At 31.8% G+C, this 19,413-nt stretch overlaps 2 protein-coding genes and 1 long non-coding RNA gene across 3 annotated transcripts in view; 1 reads left to right on the plus strand and 2 right to left on the minus strand.

The window, feature by feature from the left end:
* Positions 1-2,604: 2,604 nt before the first annotated feature.
* LOC112456932 lies at positions 2,605-4,896 on the minus strand. Its single transcript, XR_003041036.1, has 3 exons — positions 4,712-4,896; positions 4,412-4,551; positions 2,605-2,845 (listed from the first exon to the last, which is right to left on the minus strand). It is a non-coding gene; the product is annotated as an uncharacterized LOC112456932 (long non-coding RNA).
* A 2,243-nt stretch (positions 4,897-7,139) lies between these two features.
* On the minus strand, positions 7,140-13,192 carry LOC112456926 (glutamyl aminopeptidase-like). Its single transcript, XM_025019739.1, has 5 exons — positions 13,080-13,192; positions 8,683-9,129; positions 8,202-8,385; positions 7,445-7,595; positions 7,140-7,225 (listed from the first exon to the last, which is right to left on the minus strand). Exons 2-5 carry the CDS (start codon positions 9,093-9,095, stop codon positions 7,140-7,142), a joined length of 834 nt encoding a protein of 277 aa, XP_024875507.1. The 5' UTR covers positions 9,096-9,129; positions 13,080-13,192.
* A 1,577-nt stretch (positions 13,193-14,769) lies between these two features.
* LOC112456934 (protein unc-45 homolog B-like) overlaps positions 14,770-19,413 on the plus strand; it is a 5,046-nt gene continuing 402 nt past the window's right edge. Inside the window, 6 exon segments of the mRNA XM_025019753.1 lie at positions 14,770-14,856; positions 16,218-16,643; positions 17,002-17,331; positions 17,409-17,846; positions 18,212-19,392; positions 19,394-19,413. The exon segment at positions 19,394-19,413 is cut by the window's right edge and continues 402 nt beyond it. Of these exon segments, the coding sequence (XP_024875521.1) occupies positions 16,230-16,643; positions 17,002-17,331; positions 17,409-17,846; positions 18,212-19,392; positions 19,394-19,413 (2,383 nt within the window). The 5' untranslated portion in view covers positions 14,770-14,856; positions 16,218-16,229.

Raw genomic sequence — 19,413 nt, forward strand, 5'->3', positions numbered from 1 at the left:
CGTATGGTAAGATTTGCAAGAAATATAATGCGGAAGGAACATTCACCACTCCTTTCGATAGTCGTCAAACGGCTTGTTTTCCATATGTTTAGGCTGCGTTTTATGGCTGTTTGTTTATTGTCGAGAGAAAAGGATAGTATCCGGTCAATTTTTGAAGTGTGCTGAAACGATCTGTCGTGATTTTTTATTGAAATGTCTTTTTATTTCGGAAAATACCGCAACTTAAAATTAGGTGTTTTCCTCGCCTCGATAGTAAGAATCCAATATGGCCGCGGTGACTACCCAGGAGCCTTAACTACTAAATGGCAGCTTTTACATCTACCAGATCTTACACCTGATGAACGTTTCTCCATGACAGATTTATTTATTCCTGACAATATAAAAAAGATACGTAATATTAAATCTATAGCCAGTTACGAAATTATATGGAAGAAAGAGCATACTGTAATTGAAATGCTAAATGAATATAAAGAGCAAACAAGAGAGAATGGTGATGATGATGCTGTGGATGATAGTTTACTAACAAGTATTGAACCACAAGACTTGGTTCTAAAGTGTTATCCAGAATTGGTTGAGGTATATGAAAATACTAGGAACGCAAAAAACGAAAAGAAAACTTGCAAACTCGGAGAAAAAAGGTTACAACAACTGATAATAATAAAGATACTGAAACAAGAGATACTACAAAATCAAAGCAAAAGAAAGTAAAGAAAATATCAGAAAAAAATAATAGGAAGATTGATGAATTTATACCTGGAAACCATGCAATGTCTCTAGAAGAGTCCTTTGAAAAAATGAATATTACACCAAATATTACACCAAAAAGATCAAAGCGAGGAAATATTTCGAGTAAAGTGAACGAGTTAAAAAAAAGTGATGTACCTGAAGATGCTGCAATCATAAACATAAAACAAATGAAACGTGGGCCACAATTTAAAAGAATTCTGGAGGTAGAAAAGTTAAATTCAAAGCTAAATAACACGTATGACAAGATGTTTAATGATCTCTCTCCTGATGACTTTATGAGCGAAAATAAAGATAATGATATAGATGTAATACATGTAATAGAAAATATATGTGGCAAACAAACTTTCCAATTTAGTATAACAAACTGCCAATCTATAGAATCTACTAGCCGGTCTACAGAAAACGTTATACAAGGATGTAAAAAAATTGATGAATTTGAACCTGTGACATATACTAGAGAAGATTATGTTCATACACAGGATAAAAAACGGAAACCAGGTAACTCTGATGATGAATTTGGCGATATTAATAAATCATATATTCCTATTAATGAAAGAATACAGATAGAACAAAGCCGAAGTCAAATAAAAAAGAAACTTAGCTTTGATTTTGAAAATATTATGGACCAAACTAATAACGATTTTGAAAGTATTATGGATCAAACCTAAAACGAAACTATATGTTTAGATACGTGATATTATATAAAGCATGTACTTTTTAATTAAAGTTTTTAATTTTTAAGAAAGTTTTTAAATATATAAAAATAACTATTTCGCATTATATCTGTTAAATTTTGGTTTTTAAAATATAATGTGTACTCCAGTCAATATAGATAGGATACTTCAATATTATACACTTTTTTTTATATTTGATATTTAAATTAAATTATCTTAGGTTGGTATGCCACCTATTTTCTTACATTTCTTTTTTTTTTTATAATAAATATTATCTTATGACTTATAGAATTTTCGATATTCAGTTCTTTCCCATATTTTACAAAAGTTTTCCTTTGGTGTTTCCTGAGGTAAGGGGGGAAACACCAAAGTTCTAGTGATTTTAATAGAAGTAACCAACAGCGTCTCTAGGCTTCTATGTTCCCCTCTTATCTCAGGAAAGGACAGATCGTTGACGCGTAGCGTACATACATGCATACACGCGAATCTTTTATCAGTCTTTTTTAAATCTTAATTTCATCAGTCTTTACAATGGTGATAAGTAAAAAATTTTATAGCAGAATCCGCGGATTATTTATCACATGGATAAAGACACTAGTTATAGTATGTTCAACAGGCTTATGACATGATTACGCTGCATATTTTCATATTTTTCGCACGCTCCGCATACGTCAATAAATGTCGTGCAATATTAGCTTCTTCAGAATAGATCGAGTTTTGAGAACTTCCGCTAGCAATACTCTCAGCATCAATATTTTTCTCTAATTTTCTCGTCCAATTTTTTAATTGCAGATAATATATATGTTTTGCTAAAAAAAAGAAAAAAATAAATAACTTAAAATTAATGTTATTATATTCAACACAATTATTTCATCATTTTTTAAATAGATGGGAATATTTATTACGAATATAGTTGTACAATTCTAATAATATATTTGGTTAAATACTCACTGCTCCGATATCCGTTCTCGAAGCAATGCTGCTTACAAATTCCGTCCCTTTAGTTAAAATAATAATAATAAGGACAATATGCGAACCACTTAGCATCCCACGGATCATCTTTTGGCTCCCAATACTTTAATCCTCCACCACAGAAATAGCACAATGTTTTATCGCCCGTGTAATAAAAACCAGCAGTTGCTAGTGTCTCTTTAGTTTGCGTCATTGCTTTAGGCCATCTGTCGAACGAGGCTAATCTCGCAGCATAACTGATATATTCGGGATGCTTCGGTATTGTTGCTATTCTCGCAGCAAAATTGATGTCAGGATGCTTTGGTGAGGCCATCCCTCTCAATTTACAATTCATTCTTTGTAAGTAATCCTTGGTATATATTCCACATTCATCCACTCCTCTCGCACAGTTTAAGTGTTCGTTGCATTCGGTCATTTTCTTAATATATTTTTATAAAGATGCTATTATAAACCTGTAAAGAAGAAATAAATATCAATAGATGCTTAAATTTAAATGAAATAAGAATTTGTCAACAATTTTACTCAATGTATACTTAACAAACAATATAAACAATAAATACATTATCATCTAATTAATATTTAATTCAATATCCAGCATACATATTAGGCAATATCGGAGTCTCTTATTTTAACCCTTATTTGCCACACTGGGATCAAATCAACCCCACGACCATATTCCCTTAATTTTAAGTACCGAAACCTATGAGGAGCGGGTCTATAGCGACATCTGTCAATAGTTCAAGCAATGAATTTTTTTGTAAAAACAGCCATTTTTTCATTTTTCTTTTACTATTTTAATTTTTGTATCATACATAATTTTAATTTTTGGCTATATAACCTACATAACTTTTAAAAGTAAGCTTTTAAGAAGTTCTAAAAAAATTAGCAAGTTAAAATATTGAATAGCTTATTTGTTATAACAATTTTGGTCGCTGGGATAGATTCCACCCCAATGTGGCAAGTACGTGACGTCTACAGAAGTGTGGCAAGTAAGGGTTAACAAACATGTCTAGACAGCCAGGTAGCTTGTCAGGAACAGATTCCTGTAAAGTCTTTGCTACAAATTTTGTCAGCAGAATGGCCACAAATTTGAAACAGAATCTGACTTATATTATGATATTGTTGGTAATACACACTGGCAGATATATAGCAAAGTTTGTCAACCAAATATGATGGCAAAAATCAAACAGACTGACATACTTGTTATACTATTTGACGCAGAGTGGCAGCAAAATTGAGTAGAATCTGCGTTTGTTCTGCCAATAATCAGATTATGTTAGCAAAATACTTAACGTCGCCTGTCCTACGTTAAACTTTCAATACAGGCTGCGTGGGCTGCCTCATATCGTCGAAACTAATAATTTTGCTTACAACATATATATATATATATATATATATATATACACACACACAAGACTATAAATTTATTATCATAGAAAATAATACTTGAAAAAAAGGTATAACAATGTTTCCACGACAATGGTACCTACATTATACATAATATTTAAACATTAATACATAATTTTGAAATATTCTTATAAAATATTGTATGGTAATGATTTTTATGAAATATTTTATGATGTTACACGTAGTAACAAAGATATCAAATATAGCCTGAATAGAAAAAGTTCAACGTGGGATCATGGCGGATTCATGCGTGAGGCGTGAGGCGCACGTGACAAGAGCCGTTATATAGATACAATTGACGCTAATTTTCCAGAGATTTCCGAATATTTCCGATCGAGTTTGCTGACATACTGTGGACACTACGGACAGTTCGTTTACCGGATGCAACTGCATGCATAAATGTGTGTGCGGTAAGTACTTGTCGAATACAATGTCGACAGGCGCGTGGTGTATTTAGCGAGCCAAAAAATATGTAAGAATGAATTTTAACTGTTATTCTTAGCGACGCTATTTTTTCCTGTGTGGAAAACACCACTTATCGCTCGCCTGATATATTTTATATTAACGCGAACGAAATAAGAGAAAGAAAAAAAAGGACCGAGAAAATTCACATCTAACGTTCTGCATCGATAAACCGGGACCACAGTCTTCCTCTTCTTGTATAATGGCCTTTAACAGTACTGCTCCAAATATGGTGAAATATGGCCAGGACGAACTGGACGAACCTCAGCGGCTTCTTCTTCTTCTTCTTCTTAAGGTGGAAGCACATAAAATTGCAGGAGCCTTGAGCAGAATGCAGAAGCCATATGCGCATGCGCTGTGGTATCTGTAGAGCTCTACAAATACCATAGCGCATGCGCATATGGCTTCTGCATTCTGCTCATGGCTCCTGCAATTTTATGTGCTTTCACCTTTAATGTTGTATTGGCTCCTGCCTCTACACGAGGTCAATATGGCCAGCAATTGCCCCTGTTTGCTTAGGCAACTGAGAGGTGCGAACCTCAGCGGCGTATCTTGTCCGGCTTGTCCTTGTCCCCGTTGCGTTGTAGTCGACGTAGCCGTGAGCCGTGAGGACGTCGATTCCAGACCAGACAGGGCGTCAGGTGATGGCCGCCGCGGATGAGCGCGCGCCCGGCGTGCCGCGGCCGAAAACGGTACTCGAATGACTGATTTCGAAATCGATACGTGATTTGGTTTACATGATCGAATTTGAAATCGATATCGGTTATCGAATTATACGATAACAAGACCGATTTCAAAATCAGTTGTTTCAACGTAATGATTACTTGAACCGAGTCGCGTATCGATTTCAATATCAGTTGTTTCAATATAACAATTACTTGATCTGAATTTTACGTACTTTGTTCGGAACTAAAACTTCCTCGCACAGTTCTAGTGGAGACCAATAGGTACTTTTCAGTACCTATTTTTATTGATCCAACGAGAATCATCCCGGTTGTTTCACTTTTCAGAGTCAATCTTTCTCGGTGGAGACCAATCGGCACTTTTCAGTGCCCATTATAATTAATTTGACGAACATTGATCTTGATTTTCGCAATCGGTATTTTTCAATGCCATTTTAAATATAACTTTACGCTACATTGACACTTTTCTATAACAATATAGCTGTCAAAGTTTTTTTTATAGTTTATGTTATGGAAAAGTGTTACATGTATTATTTTTTCTTTAATGTCTTTTTGTCAACTCATAATCAAAAGCAGTGCAATGCGCGACAAAGACATATTGAACGAAAAGACTTATATCTATCTTTTTTATTAAGTAATTTTAATTATGTTTTATTTTGTTTAGATTTGTCAGAAAAAGTTTCAAGACTCGTCCTTTTCTTTTTACTCATGGACCGAAGACCAGAGGAAGAATAGTTTTTAAAATAAATTAAAATTTTTTTTTACATTTAATATTATTTGACATTTATTATATATATATATATATATATATATATGTATATTATAAAACCGACCGCGACAGACTTTATGACAAAGCGGTGAATGTGTAAATTCAGAACGGGTCAAATTAAAGAGCCAAATATTTTTTTCATTTTTATAAAATTTGTTATTACATACCTTGAAACTTTTGCTCTCTGGCAGTGAAAAGTAATTTAAAAACTGTGCTAAAATTCGGAACATTGGACGCCATGGCACACAATCTCTCTCTCTCGTCTTAGGTAGTTTATAAGATTCATGAATACAGAGCTGTCTAATTGATTCTCCAGCAAAAAGGCAAACGCATCATCGATAATTTGAGCACGATTGAGAACGTGTATTTTCGTGTATTCCTCAGAATTCAAGTAACGTATGATTCTTTCCAGATTTATAATATCACAATAGACACGACAGTATGCTGTCGAATTATCCATTAAATTTGTTATTAAATCTCTTTTTGTTTGAAATTATCAAAATATATTTTCAAATACTCGCATTTTCTTTATCGTATTAAACAAATTAACGTTATATATATAACTTACAAATATTACAAAAAAGTGTACATTAATAATTTACAAGATTTCGAAGGATATAATTACATAAATTTTGAAGTTTCTTTTTAATAAAAAAAATACATAAGAACTTGAATAATATCGTAATGATGAAGCAAATAAATCGATATAAAAGAGTGTAAAATTTATATTATACCAGTTTGTTGTAGATTGACGATAATCCAACCTCTTGTATTAATTTGCACTCTAAGAGTTTCGTCTGGTTTTAACCAATTATTGGGCATGGTATTAGAAAAATCCAGAAAACTCTGGTCAGTTTAGGATATGGGTATCCACCACTTATTATTGATATTTTCTGTTGCGCGGACACATTGTTGTGTTATATACATTTCACCAGTTTCATAATTTATCGTCACATTCAGAACAGGATAACGATTTTGGACTATCTATCACTTCTTTTATTCTGAATTTTTTATCTTGCATAGAAGGGACGTAAGAAGGTTCGTCTTTAGCACTTTGTATGGCGCTCCACAAATCGTCGGGAGTGGCCGATATATATTGCCTAAAGAAAAATGACATTGTCAACAACAAAATAATGCATACGTTGTATATAAATTTACTTTTAAAGAATCACCGTGAGTATTAGTGTACAATTTAATTATGTATATGTGGAAACTAAGAATATAACTTAATTAAAACTAGCTTAGTTAAATTACAATTAAAGACTAAAATATGGTCTCTAATCAGTAGCATTGTATATCGAACGCACAGATTTATGTTTCAGATGTGTGGCGTATCATATTTTCCAACGTAAATACAAAAAAATATTATTTTTATGATATTTAATACTGATATGTGTTAATTATATTAGACTACGTTATACGCACTTACTTTGTAACAAAGTACTTGGTGATACCCCTTCGAAATACCTCGTCGCCCACTACATGGTATAACATGCGCAGTATAGCTGGAGCTACGATAAAATACACAACATAAAATACCGATTAGTAATATATGATATAGTACATATAAAGTATATTGTAAAATTAAGATATAACGTATGAATGATGTAGAGGTATTGCGTAAAAAGAGAATTTGTTTACTGTTAATTAACTTTCTGTTCCTCTTTCTTCGTGCTACCTGCATTAAGATGTTCACGGGCGATAGTTTAATTATATTTACATAATCTTACCTTTTTTATAAACTTCATTACCAAAGAGTGTGCCATGATCCAAGTTGTAAAGGTTCAATTTAATAGAATCCATTAAGCCAATATCTAAAGAAAGAGACTCGTGTATGGGCCCAGTAACGAGTAAATCCATTGTCCCCCAATCTTCAAATATCTATTACAAAAAATAATTTTTTGATATGGCTGAATATAAAAATTCGAAGAAAAGTTTGCATTTATAGGGATATAAACGCTTATGTACTACTTGTCCGCCACTTTCAAAAACTTCACCATTTTATTTTTTATTATAATTTATCCATGCCAAATATTAACCGTTTTACGACTAAATTTTTTGAGAAGATCACATACAGTTCAATTATTTTTTTAAATATTGGAGATTGTTGAACACAAAAACATAATCAAAATATAAAAATTTGAGTTAAATTTTTTTACTGTATTAAATGTTTATTGTAACGGATGCAAAAATTAAAATATTTTTAGGAACTATTGTGTTATAATTATAGACTTAGATCTCAAATTTTTAAAGCGGCAGATGCTAAAAACAAAATATTTACCAATTTTATTAAAAATTTGTATTAAATTATTTTTATAATTGTTTGAAAAATGAATGGGTTACAATCTTATTTATAATTCCAGATTGAAGAACGTGCCATTATTTATATTTAGCTCCGTCTTGATATATTTTATGAAAATTTGGAAAAACTTACTTTCTGTTTTTTTATTTAATGAGTAATTCATTGCATTAGTAATATTAAATAACCTTGTTGAGAAAATACTCCTGGAAAAACACAGCAAATCCCTCGCTTAACCACAGATCAGACCACCAAGATGGGGTGATAAAATTGCCGAACCACTGATGTGTGATTTCATGTGCTACTAACGATGCTATTTTCACTCTCCGAAATGCGGGATCTTTGCTTTCATAGTAGACAACTTTTGATTCGCTAAAAGGAAAAACATAACATAATATACATGATGTGATTAAGCATAGTCTTTCTCATCGTTAGCATGCAGTCTAATTTATTTCGAAGTAATGAATAATTATAACACATTAATTAAACACTTTAATTTGAGACAATCTAAAAATGAAAATATGTAAATAAAATTTGAATATTCATGAAACAAATGTTTCTTTAATTATCAAATGTGGAATACTAAAAGTAATTAGGTAGCTCTAAAAGGTTAATATTAATTTTTTTACTTACGTATATTACTAATCCTTCTAGTTATGTGTATCCTACTCGTAAATAATAATGATTCCCCAATGTTCCATGCCGTCGACGGGGTAATTTGGTATCATGACGTGATCTATTTTCGGTACCCCTTTGGTTCTATTGGTATACTCCTCCAAGAGCGGCGTGATCTTTTCGGCAATACTATACATGAATCTTGTTTGTGATGTCAAAGACGATTTGCACCATACAAAATCGGACTGGTCTACGTTTCCAATGCGAACAAAATTAGATACAATCACAATTCCCACGAGATAAGCGGACATTGTAAAAGTGCGATTGAAATGTGTCCACATCGTGCCATTTTCTGCATTGTACTGCTCTCGTATCGGCCAATTCGACAATACCCTGTATTCCTGATGATGCATCACGGAGATCATGAAATAAGCTTTTATCGCTGGCTCGTCCCAACATGGAAACATTCGTCTGGCGTTATTGAGGCACGTTGCGGCCAACCTGTAATTTTAAACAATTTTTCAAATAATGACAACCACTCATGACGAATAGAACGCAAAAGTTTAGAGAACACTAGTTATTGCGTTTATTATTACATTATACGTAATAATTATTTTGTTAAGAATAGAAAAAGAAATGCAGTTTTATTTTTAACTGAAGTTAAACGTTCTTCTAAACATATTACATCATGCACTTCTTGCAAATACTTTATTGTAATTGTACTTACATAATGGAAAACAGTTTTAATAATTGATACAAAGCTACATGTTTAAGCAATGTCTTGCCGAACTTTGTATGTTATAAGTTGATATACGATAAAAGTAATAAATAAAAGAAAGCAATAAATAAAGGTAATAACAAATATAGTTTACGTATGTACATTATAAGTACATTTTTAATATTTTTAATGTTTGCTTACGTGCTGTCTCCTTCTTTGCTGTTTATGGAATTTTCATAAAACCATTGCCTAAAAAACCACCCTGAGAAAAATTACCAGCAAACTTCATGTTCAGGGTGTAAATACCGCGATATAATTGATTGTCGAAATGTAGCGTCAATATATAAGTTTCATCGTCACAAGTATGTGCTATCGGTTTATAGATATTATAGTGTGATTCATCAACGTTGTCGCTGTTTTATTTATTTCTAATTCTTGCGAGTGCAAGCTTATGTAAAAGGATGCGTAAACAATGTTTACGGTGACACTGGTTTCACCGTGAAAGGTGTTCCCTTCTTTGAGATGAGGAATAATCAGACTAATGTTAAAATCAACTGGTATTGCGTTCACGGGTAAACGATAGATATATTTTGGATCATCAGCGATAATATAGTCCGTGATTGTAGCCAATATTAGGTCGATTTGTAGTAACAATTTTGAGAATTCCATGTTAGTACTCGTCGTCTTAGGTGTCTGTAATTTTTCGTTGAAACAAAACAAATAATACAATTCAGTTTAATGTATAAATTAGATATTGCATATTAATATAATTTAATATTAATTTTGATACGAAAATAAAAATTACCAAAGAACAGAAAAAGAAGAAGAAAATAATTCGAGTTGAAACGTCTAGAATGTTTTGCCTACCTTTGGACAATAAACTATAGAAGCTATAGGTTTTAACAGTAACGTTCTTTGGCTGCGGTCGGATTCACGCTCACAGCGCTGTAAGCATCGCTCTATCTATATATATGTATATATCTTCAACGAGAGATAAATAATTAATTATTATTGCTTTTAACGACTTACTTTGTATATTATAATTGTGTGTTGATTAAAATACTGTTCTGTGCAGCAATTAAGTTATGCGTTGTCGCCACGAAAGCCGTTATTATCAGGAATAGCTCAGCGTAATTGCCGTCTTGCCATCTCGAAAGATTATCGAATACTAACTAAAATGTTAATCTCTGATATTTTGATGATAGATATATCATGTAAATACACAGTGCCTCACGCAAGTGTTCGACTCGTACCGTTACAAATTTTTTTGAATATTTGTGAACAAAAATATTTAGAGAAAGATCATATATCATAAATATGTGTTTGTTTATATGTTAATTTTAAAAAGACGTTTTCGCAGTTGATGTGCTTCTTCGAATCAGTTAGATAATACTTGTATAATACATTTTTCGTTAAGTACTAGCTGTAAGATTATGTCGATATAGAAGATGTCTCTTACCAAATTTTGAACTACGAATTTTTTGTTCTCGATAATAAACGTCGAGGCGCACAGAGTTCCTGAGTTATGAACGATTGGAAAGGAAAAGCTTATTGAGAATTAAGCTCATAATTAAAACAGTTATAATATATTTTTTGAAAAATATATTTGTATTATATAATTTATAGCCATTTTATTTCAGAAATTCACACAAAGCTAATAAGAGAAAATGAATTTAGTTTAAGGTATATATTATAATTATACTCTATAATTGTCAATTTTATATTAAATTTGATATATTCAGCTACAAAGTTATAATAGTTATTTGTGTAACAAGTGCTGTAAGATGAAAATTGGACGTGCGGAGTGGACGCAGCAATTTCAATACTGCACTCGCGTTATGTTCGTTTGACTTGAATGCTCGCGTTATGTTCGTTTGACTTGAAGTTTCAGCTTTGTAACAAACTTAAACGAAATTCATGCGAGACAAAACGTCAATTTGTAACGGTATTCACTGAATACTATTTCTTATTTGAATTTAATTTCAATCTCAAATCGAACTTTCACAACAGGCATTACAAAAAATATTGTAAGTATGTGGTATTTGCGGAAGATAACGTTTTATATACAATTCTTTAAAATTTAATTAATTATTTCCCGAAAAATTGAAAAAATTTTGGATACCGGTTCCCAAAAAGATCGGTAACAAAAAACTACTTACACTCTCAAAAAATTGGAAAAATTTCTGATACCGGTTTCCCAAAAAATTGGTAACAAAAAATTATATACTTTATGACACTCCGCGGGAAATTCTACCCCTGATTCATATACAATTCTTTAAAATTCGGTTAATTATTTCCCGAAAAATTGGAAAAATTTTGGATACCGGTTCTCAAAAAGATCGGTAACGAAAAACTATGCACTCTATAACACTCCCCGGAAAATTCTACCCCTATTTTATATACTTTTGGTAAAAATTCGGTCAAATAGTTATATAATTCCAACTTTTATCAAGAAGACTATATATAAGATTTACTTCGAGCAAAATAATGAATATTTTTTTATATATAACATTGGATACATTTCGATGTACTCGCAATTAATTTATTCTGTTACTCTTATATTTTTTAAGAATAAAAAAAATTAATTTAATTAGTTTTTGAAAAGGATTTTAGGCATCTAATTGTAAGTGACGTGTGTACATTTGACTGTATAAAATATTTCGTCATTAGAAGAAAAAAAGGTAAGTACATTTTGTTAATAAAATTTGAATTATTTAGTTATCGGTTAGCAGTTGTTGTAAAAAAAAGCAAAAGATAAATTTGTTCCTTATGTTTCATTTGCGTCCCAATATATTTTCGCCTAATATCTATTTAATGTTTATTAATTTTGGTTATTAAATTTCTTGAGAGAGATTTTTGCTCGGAAGTTATTAGATAGAATTTAGAAATTATAATTGTCAAATAATAAATAGATAAATATTTGTCAGATGTAAAAACAATATGAAAAAATCAAGAGGCCAAATATCAGCAAATAAAAGTTGTATTATTGTTGAAATATTCTAAACACAGAATAATTTAATTTATTGAAAGAAACTTAGTATAGCTGAAACGTTCAGAATGTTTTGTCTACCTCTGGACAATAAACTATAGAAGCTAGGTTTTAACAGTAACGTTCTTTGGCTGCGGTCGGATTCACACTCACAGCGCTGGAAGCATCGCTCTATCTTCGTTTGATATTCGATGTGCAACGAAGACAGAATGATACTTACAACGCTGTGAATCGGACCGCAGCCTTTATTTTCTCGTATTTGGCCTTTTGACTTTCTTATATATATGTATAATTTTCGTTCCTCGGTTTTTAAATAATAAATGGACCGAAAAGTAAAAATATAGAATAGATAAAAAATCTTTGATTGATTTCTAAAACAAATTATTAATATAATTATTAATAAAATTGTTTTATTTATTTATAATAATAATAATCTCGTCTTTTGTATAACTTTAAATTTTGTTCTACGTTCGGAACGCTATGTGTTAAGATTTCGAAATTATATTAAATCTTTCCAGCTCTCATTTTGCCAGCTCACGCAGCAACAATAAGAAACAAAATATGTCGATTAATGTAAAAAATATATATTTAAAATAAAAATTTACAATCCATGAGAATAGATAATCTCGACGAAATAAAATGAAATTTAATTATGTGTGTATTTTGTCTTTCAAAAAATATAAATATATATCTTCAACGAGAGATAAATAATATAATTAATAATTATTGCTTTTAACGACTTACTTTGTATATTACAATTGTGCTGATTAAAATACTGTTTTGTGCAGCAATTATGCGTTGTCGCCACGAAAGCCGTTATTATCAGGAATAGCTCAGCGTAAGTGCCGTCTTGCCATCTCGAAAGATTATCGAATACTGACTACAATGTCACTCTCTGATGTTTTGATATATATGTCATGTAAATACAATGCCTCACGGAACTGAAAGACTCCGCACCGTTACACATTTTTTTGAACATTTGTGGACAAAGATATTTACAGAAGGATCATAGATCATAAATATGTGTTTGTTTATATGTTAATTTTAAGAAGTCGTTTTTGTTAGTTGATGTGCTTCTTCGAATTAGTTAGAAAATACTTGTATAGTACATTTTTTGTTAAATACTTATTGCTGTAAGATCATATATCGATATAGAAGATGTCTCTTATCAAATTTTGAACTACGAATTTTTTGTTCTCGATAATAAACATCGAGGCGCACAGAGTCCCTGAGTTATAAACGATTGGAAAGAAAAAGCTTATTGAGAATTAAACTTATAATAGTTATAATATATTTTTTGAAAAAATATATTTATATTGTATAATTTATAGCCATTTTATTTTAAAAATTCACACAAAGCTAATAAGAGAAATTGAATTTAGTCTAAGGTATATATTATAATTGTACTATATAACTGTTAATTATGATTGGTCAATTTTCTTACGGTTATGACTAAAAATTTGTTACGTGCAATGGCCTTTACAGGCGTACGAAACAACTTGGAGTAATTTGTAATGTGTAATATTAATTTTATAATTTATTGTACATGTAGTACAAGAAAAGCAGGTTCTATAATGATAGTTGAGAGAATTTACGGACTGATTTTTAGAAAATATATATTTTAGAATTTTACTGTAATGTTTGACTAGAATTGTAAATTGTTTAAAACAGAAATCTCAGTTTACGACGTCGCAAAAATGTGGCTTGAATCCGCTCAAATTCGTGCGCAGAAAATACAAAATCTACCGGCTCCAAAATTGTATGCAGTGGAGCTTTATATTATTTCCATTAAATTATTATTACATAATTAGATGACATAATTACTTATAATAAATTACTTATAACAAAAATAATTATGTATTTCTGATAATAAAATAACGTAATTTTGGTAATAAAATATATTGCGAATATATCTCGAAGCCACTGAAAATGCAATTCTTCTAGATTCATATTAGTAAAAGCCCGCAATTTAATTTAATCGAATTACTATTATCTATTATAGTCCAAAAGTTTTAGAAAATAAAAACAATCTAGACGATTTAAAAAAGAAAAATTTCTTCTACTATTATATATCGTTACAAAGTACGCGAGATTAAGCATGACGGCATGATGCGCTAGCTTGGATATCACAAAATGACGGCCTTTCGCTTGCCTGCCACTGCCGCTGTCCAAATATTACAAAAAATACGATTGATTAAAAATCGTTAGCTTATCGCCGCAATATCGTCTCGTTCCGTATTCTGCGAAAAATCAATCTGATGACCCTTCATGTGGCTGAGAGCGCGCACGCTTTCGAAAATCACGTGACGCGCGCCTCATTAGTCGGTCACGTATCTAGGAAAAGCCAATCAGGATGAAATTCTATCGCAGGGAGACAGCGCTCGACACTCTTTTCGGATAACATTCGCCGGTTTAAGTTAGTCCTTGAAAAGTGCTAGGATCGTAAACAATCGTGGGGCGAGAAGAAGAAGTTTGAAGGTGCGATACGAGAGAACATTACAAAGAAAAAACTATTCGACACGTAAAGGTTTTACATTCTGTTTTGTTTCGCTGCGACGATCAGAATAAAAGTTTGCCGCGTATGACGTGATTCAATTCGACATAATATAAGTATTCGTAAAAAAAAACGTAAGATTATTACATTTTGTCCGAAAATACTTTCACATATCGTCGAAACAAGTAATGCGAAAACTATTGTATAACGTGTTTAAGTGAAACGGTGAAAGAAAACGAGCCAGTAGTTCCACTATAGGATTGTTAAACAACATACAAGGCACGAGGCACGAGGCACAAGGTTGAGTAAGTTGCGATTAGCGCATTAACTTAAACGCATATTTTTTGATGCATCTCACGACTAATCTCATGTTGCATGAAGAAAAAGCGACAAATGCCATGGCACTCTAATTTTATAATAAGTCGTAATTTTAAAATTGATTCCAGATAGAACGTACTTTAACGATGCGATAATAAAGTTTCCTTTTTTATGTAACTGAAAAATTAAATTTTGTGAACTGTGATATATATATATATATATATATATATATATATATATATATATATATATATCCAATCTCATCGAAATGTGACCCCTCACGAATTTAAAAATACTGCTGCTCGAGTCTTTATTTTCTTCTGATATATCCTTACATTACCGACTATTGTGCCAGTCTATTTATACAAAACACATCCGAACTGATTTGAAAAGACCAACGAACTGGATGTGTAAAAAAAAACTGATAAACAAATACTTGGTTGACGGCCCGAGTTAGATGTTTTCATATAAAGAAGAACGTTGAGATTCAACATAAACGTTGAGATTCAACATCACGCAAATAAATTCTTCGCGCGTCTCTGATAATATTTGCACGCTTTTCCCAGACTAGGTGTAAATCGCGCCAGATTTTTGCAACAAAGCAAACATAATTACATTTCTTGCGATAAGACGAAATAAAATATTTAAATATAATGTCATAAATTGTTGCCGATCCAAACTCGAACTTTCCCTTTCGCGATCGACAATAAATAATTGAATTAAAGTCAGCGAGTTAGAGGTATTATTCAGTCATAATTATAAATTCCAATAATCCTTTTTATGTGAAAGATAATTGTTCGACAATAAAACTGTCTTCCAATGCTAGTGAAAGTTAGCACTCTATAATATAAAAATTTTGGCAACTGTTGTTTACAATTCATTTACAGATCTTACACTAGCAATTGCATTGTTATTTTTCGATCCTTTAATGTCTCATACTTGCATATAATTATTTAGAATTAATTTCATATATACTCTATGCTTTTCGCATTTAAGATAATACGTATAAAATATCACAGAGAGTCTTCTCACGTTGAAACATATAAAGCATCATATATTTTATGTTATAGAGATATTCCACCATGGCAGAGTCAAATATGACTGCACAAAAATGGAAAGAGAAAGGTAACGAAGAGTTTAACAAAGGCAATTGGTCAGAAGCATTGAGTGACTACACAAACGCACTGAACCTAGTAGACAACAACGCTGAGAAAACAGTGTACTACAAAAATCGAGCTGCCGCTTTATTAAAGCAAGGCATTTATGAGGAAGTTATTAAAGAGTGCAACAATGCGTTAAAGATATGTTGTAATAAAGCATTGTATCGCAGATGTCAAGCACTAGAAGCGTTAGAGAGATTCGAGGAGGCACATAGGGATGCGGAGATTATTATTTCATCTGACCCAAATAACAAAGTTATTCAGCCCGTGTTGACGCGCTTACTTGAAATTGTACGTCGCAAGGAAAACCCACATCTTATTATTAGTAGTGACAAGGTAAATACACATAACTATTACAAAAGTTTATTAAGTTTACTACACGCAAGACATGATAATTTGATCTAAATAATAAAAAAACAATAATATGTTCTTCATACTAGATATATTAATAAGAATTCTTGTTTCACTAAATACTAAATTTAATTTGAAAAATTGAATTAAGTTTTTCTTATTATATAATTATTAATTTCTGTCGAGATTAATAGTCTACACACACTATATAAATAGAAATTATATGATATCTACAAATATTATCTCTCACAGTTATTTATATTTTTAAAATAAACTAGCAGTTACTTATATTTTTATTACACATTATTATGTTTAAGCATAGGTTACTTTTGTTTTGTATTAGCTATCACAAATGCTAGATTTAGCATTTAACGTGAGCGCAGATGAAAAGAAACGTGAAACCGTTATGACTAATCTGCTTGTGCTCGCACGTGACGAAGCTGTTGCCAAGGAGATATTCCAGAAGGAAGGTGTATCAAAAATCGTACAACTTGTAAAAGTAGAAAAGAATGAGAAAGTGAGCTGTAGCGCGATTCGTATTGTAGGCGAATTATGCAAAAACAATATTAATCGAACCGAATACATTGTGCAATATGCTGGATTGTTTTGGTGTTTGGATATAATGAACAGCACATCTACAGAGAAAATCAACGCATCTCAATATTGTTTACAGGTAAATATTATCAACTAGAATATAGTCAGCATACATTTGTATTTCAGTAATTAATTTATTGTATAATTCTGTTTCAGACTATATTGAACACTTACAGCGGCATGAATGATAAACCCGATTCAAAACCCAACGAAACATTGTGCATAATGCATAAAAAAAAAATTGACACGATTCTGTCGTGCTTGTTGAATGCGAGTAGAACGATAACATCAGGCCTTGCTAGAGACACATTAATAGAATTCATTACGCGTAACATTAATCACACTGCGTTAAACTGGGCCGAACAATCGGTTGACTTTCGAGGTTTGCAAAAATTAATGGAAATAGCCAGTGAAATGATGGAATTTAAAAAGAACTACTCGATTGACATTACATTTTCCACGCAAACTGTAATCAGTATGTGCTTAGCAAAAATATATGAAAATATGTACAGTGATGTTGCTAAGGAAAAATTTAACAACGCCATTGACGAATTTATTGAGGATAAACTGTCTAAATCTGACACAGAATCCAAAGTATGAATTTTGAAATTACCGGTTTTTTTTAATAACTCAAATTAATTCAAAACAAAGTTTATAATCTCTAAAATTTATAAAATTCAAATTAAACTCTATAATCTCTAAAAATGTCAAAGAAAATTTCGTTTTCAATTGTCGATATTGTATACTGTGTAACTTACACATATATTAGAATACGAATAACAGAGTTTAATCGAAATTTATTGAGTATGACTTTATCATCTATCATATTTTCTGAAGCATAATTTACTAAAAATTTTTCATCAAAATTAAATACAATAGCTGCCTTGATTTATTATGATATATTAATCAAATATTGCTTCACGTAAAAATTTATAAATTGTTACTTGATTGTTTTATAGGTGCGCATAGTACTTGCGATAAAAACTTTAATATTCGGTCCATTAGATGTTGCGGAAGCAGTTATCTTTGAACCAGAGATTTTTGAGATGATCTTTGCTATGTCAAAAACGGATGACACATTGCAACAGAAAGTGGTTTGCGAATGTATCGTTGCCGCTATAACCAAATATAAAAAAGTCAGTGTGTTTATACGTCGAAGTGTAAATATATTGGAGAACCTGTATCAATCTAAGGATGATTCAATTCAAATTCGAGCGTTAGTGGGTTTTTGCAAGTTAAGCAAATTTGACAAAACCATTTTGAGCGATTGCACGACTATCGAACCGTTCGCAGATGGAGCGACGAAGAAATTGGCCAAGGTTTGTACACAAATCTTAATTAATTACAAAAAAAGAAGGGACATTAGAAAATGGGCCGTTGAAGGCCTGTCGTATCTTACTAGCCACGTCAAGGTCAAAGAGGAGTTAATCAAGGACCGACAAGCCATTAAAGCGATGATCGAGCTCGCCGAGACTAACGATCAATCGGTTATCTTCGGCCTGACTATTATATTGGTGAACTTGTGCGGCACTTATGACAAGAAAGAATTCATACCCGAGATGACAGAATTGGTAATCTTTATCAGACGTTATTTTTCCGAGGAATATCTGACCAAAGATAACAACGACTTTGTGAAAAAAAGATTATGCGTGTTAGTGAATGCCGGTGTGATAAGCGCTCTGGTGAACCTCGCTAAAACGGACAGCTGGAACTGCAAAGAATTGATAGCTCGCGTATTCAAAGCGATATGCAGTCAACATAATTTGAGAAAAATAGTTGTTGATGAAGGCGGTACGGAGGCATTGTTGTCATTATCGCTGAATGGCACAGACAAAGGAAAAAAGTATGCTTCGCGAGCCCTGGTCCATCTAGCTTACACGATACCTCCTGGAGTTGCAGTTTCTGGTCAGATAATCATGCAGGCTGTTCGGCCGATCCTAAATCTCCTGAACTCGAAGTGTTCCGTGAATAAGAATTGCGAAACTTTAACAGCTTTGTGCAATCTAGCTAGCGTCAACAACAGCATGCGAGAATATATATTCAAGGAGGCAGGATTTGAAAAATTCGAGGACTATATGCATGACGATAACAACATGTTGAAACGAAAGGCCGCGCAACTCATAAACAATTTGGTATTATGCCATGAAGTTGCTATCCAATA

This window comes from Temnothorax curvispinosus, unplaced genomic scaffold, assembly GCF_003070985.1.
Source record: "Temnothorax curvispinosus isolate PA1 unplaced genomic scaffold, ASM307098v1 QBEX01007309.1, whole genome shotgun sequence".
NCBI classification, from domain to species: Eukaryota; Metazoa; Arthropoda; class Insecta; order Hymenoptera; family Formicidae; genus Temnothorax; species Temnothorax curvispinosus.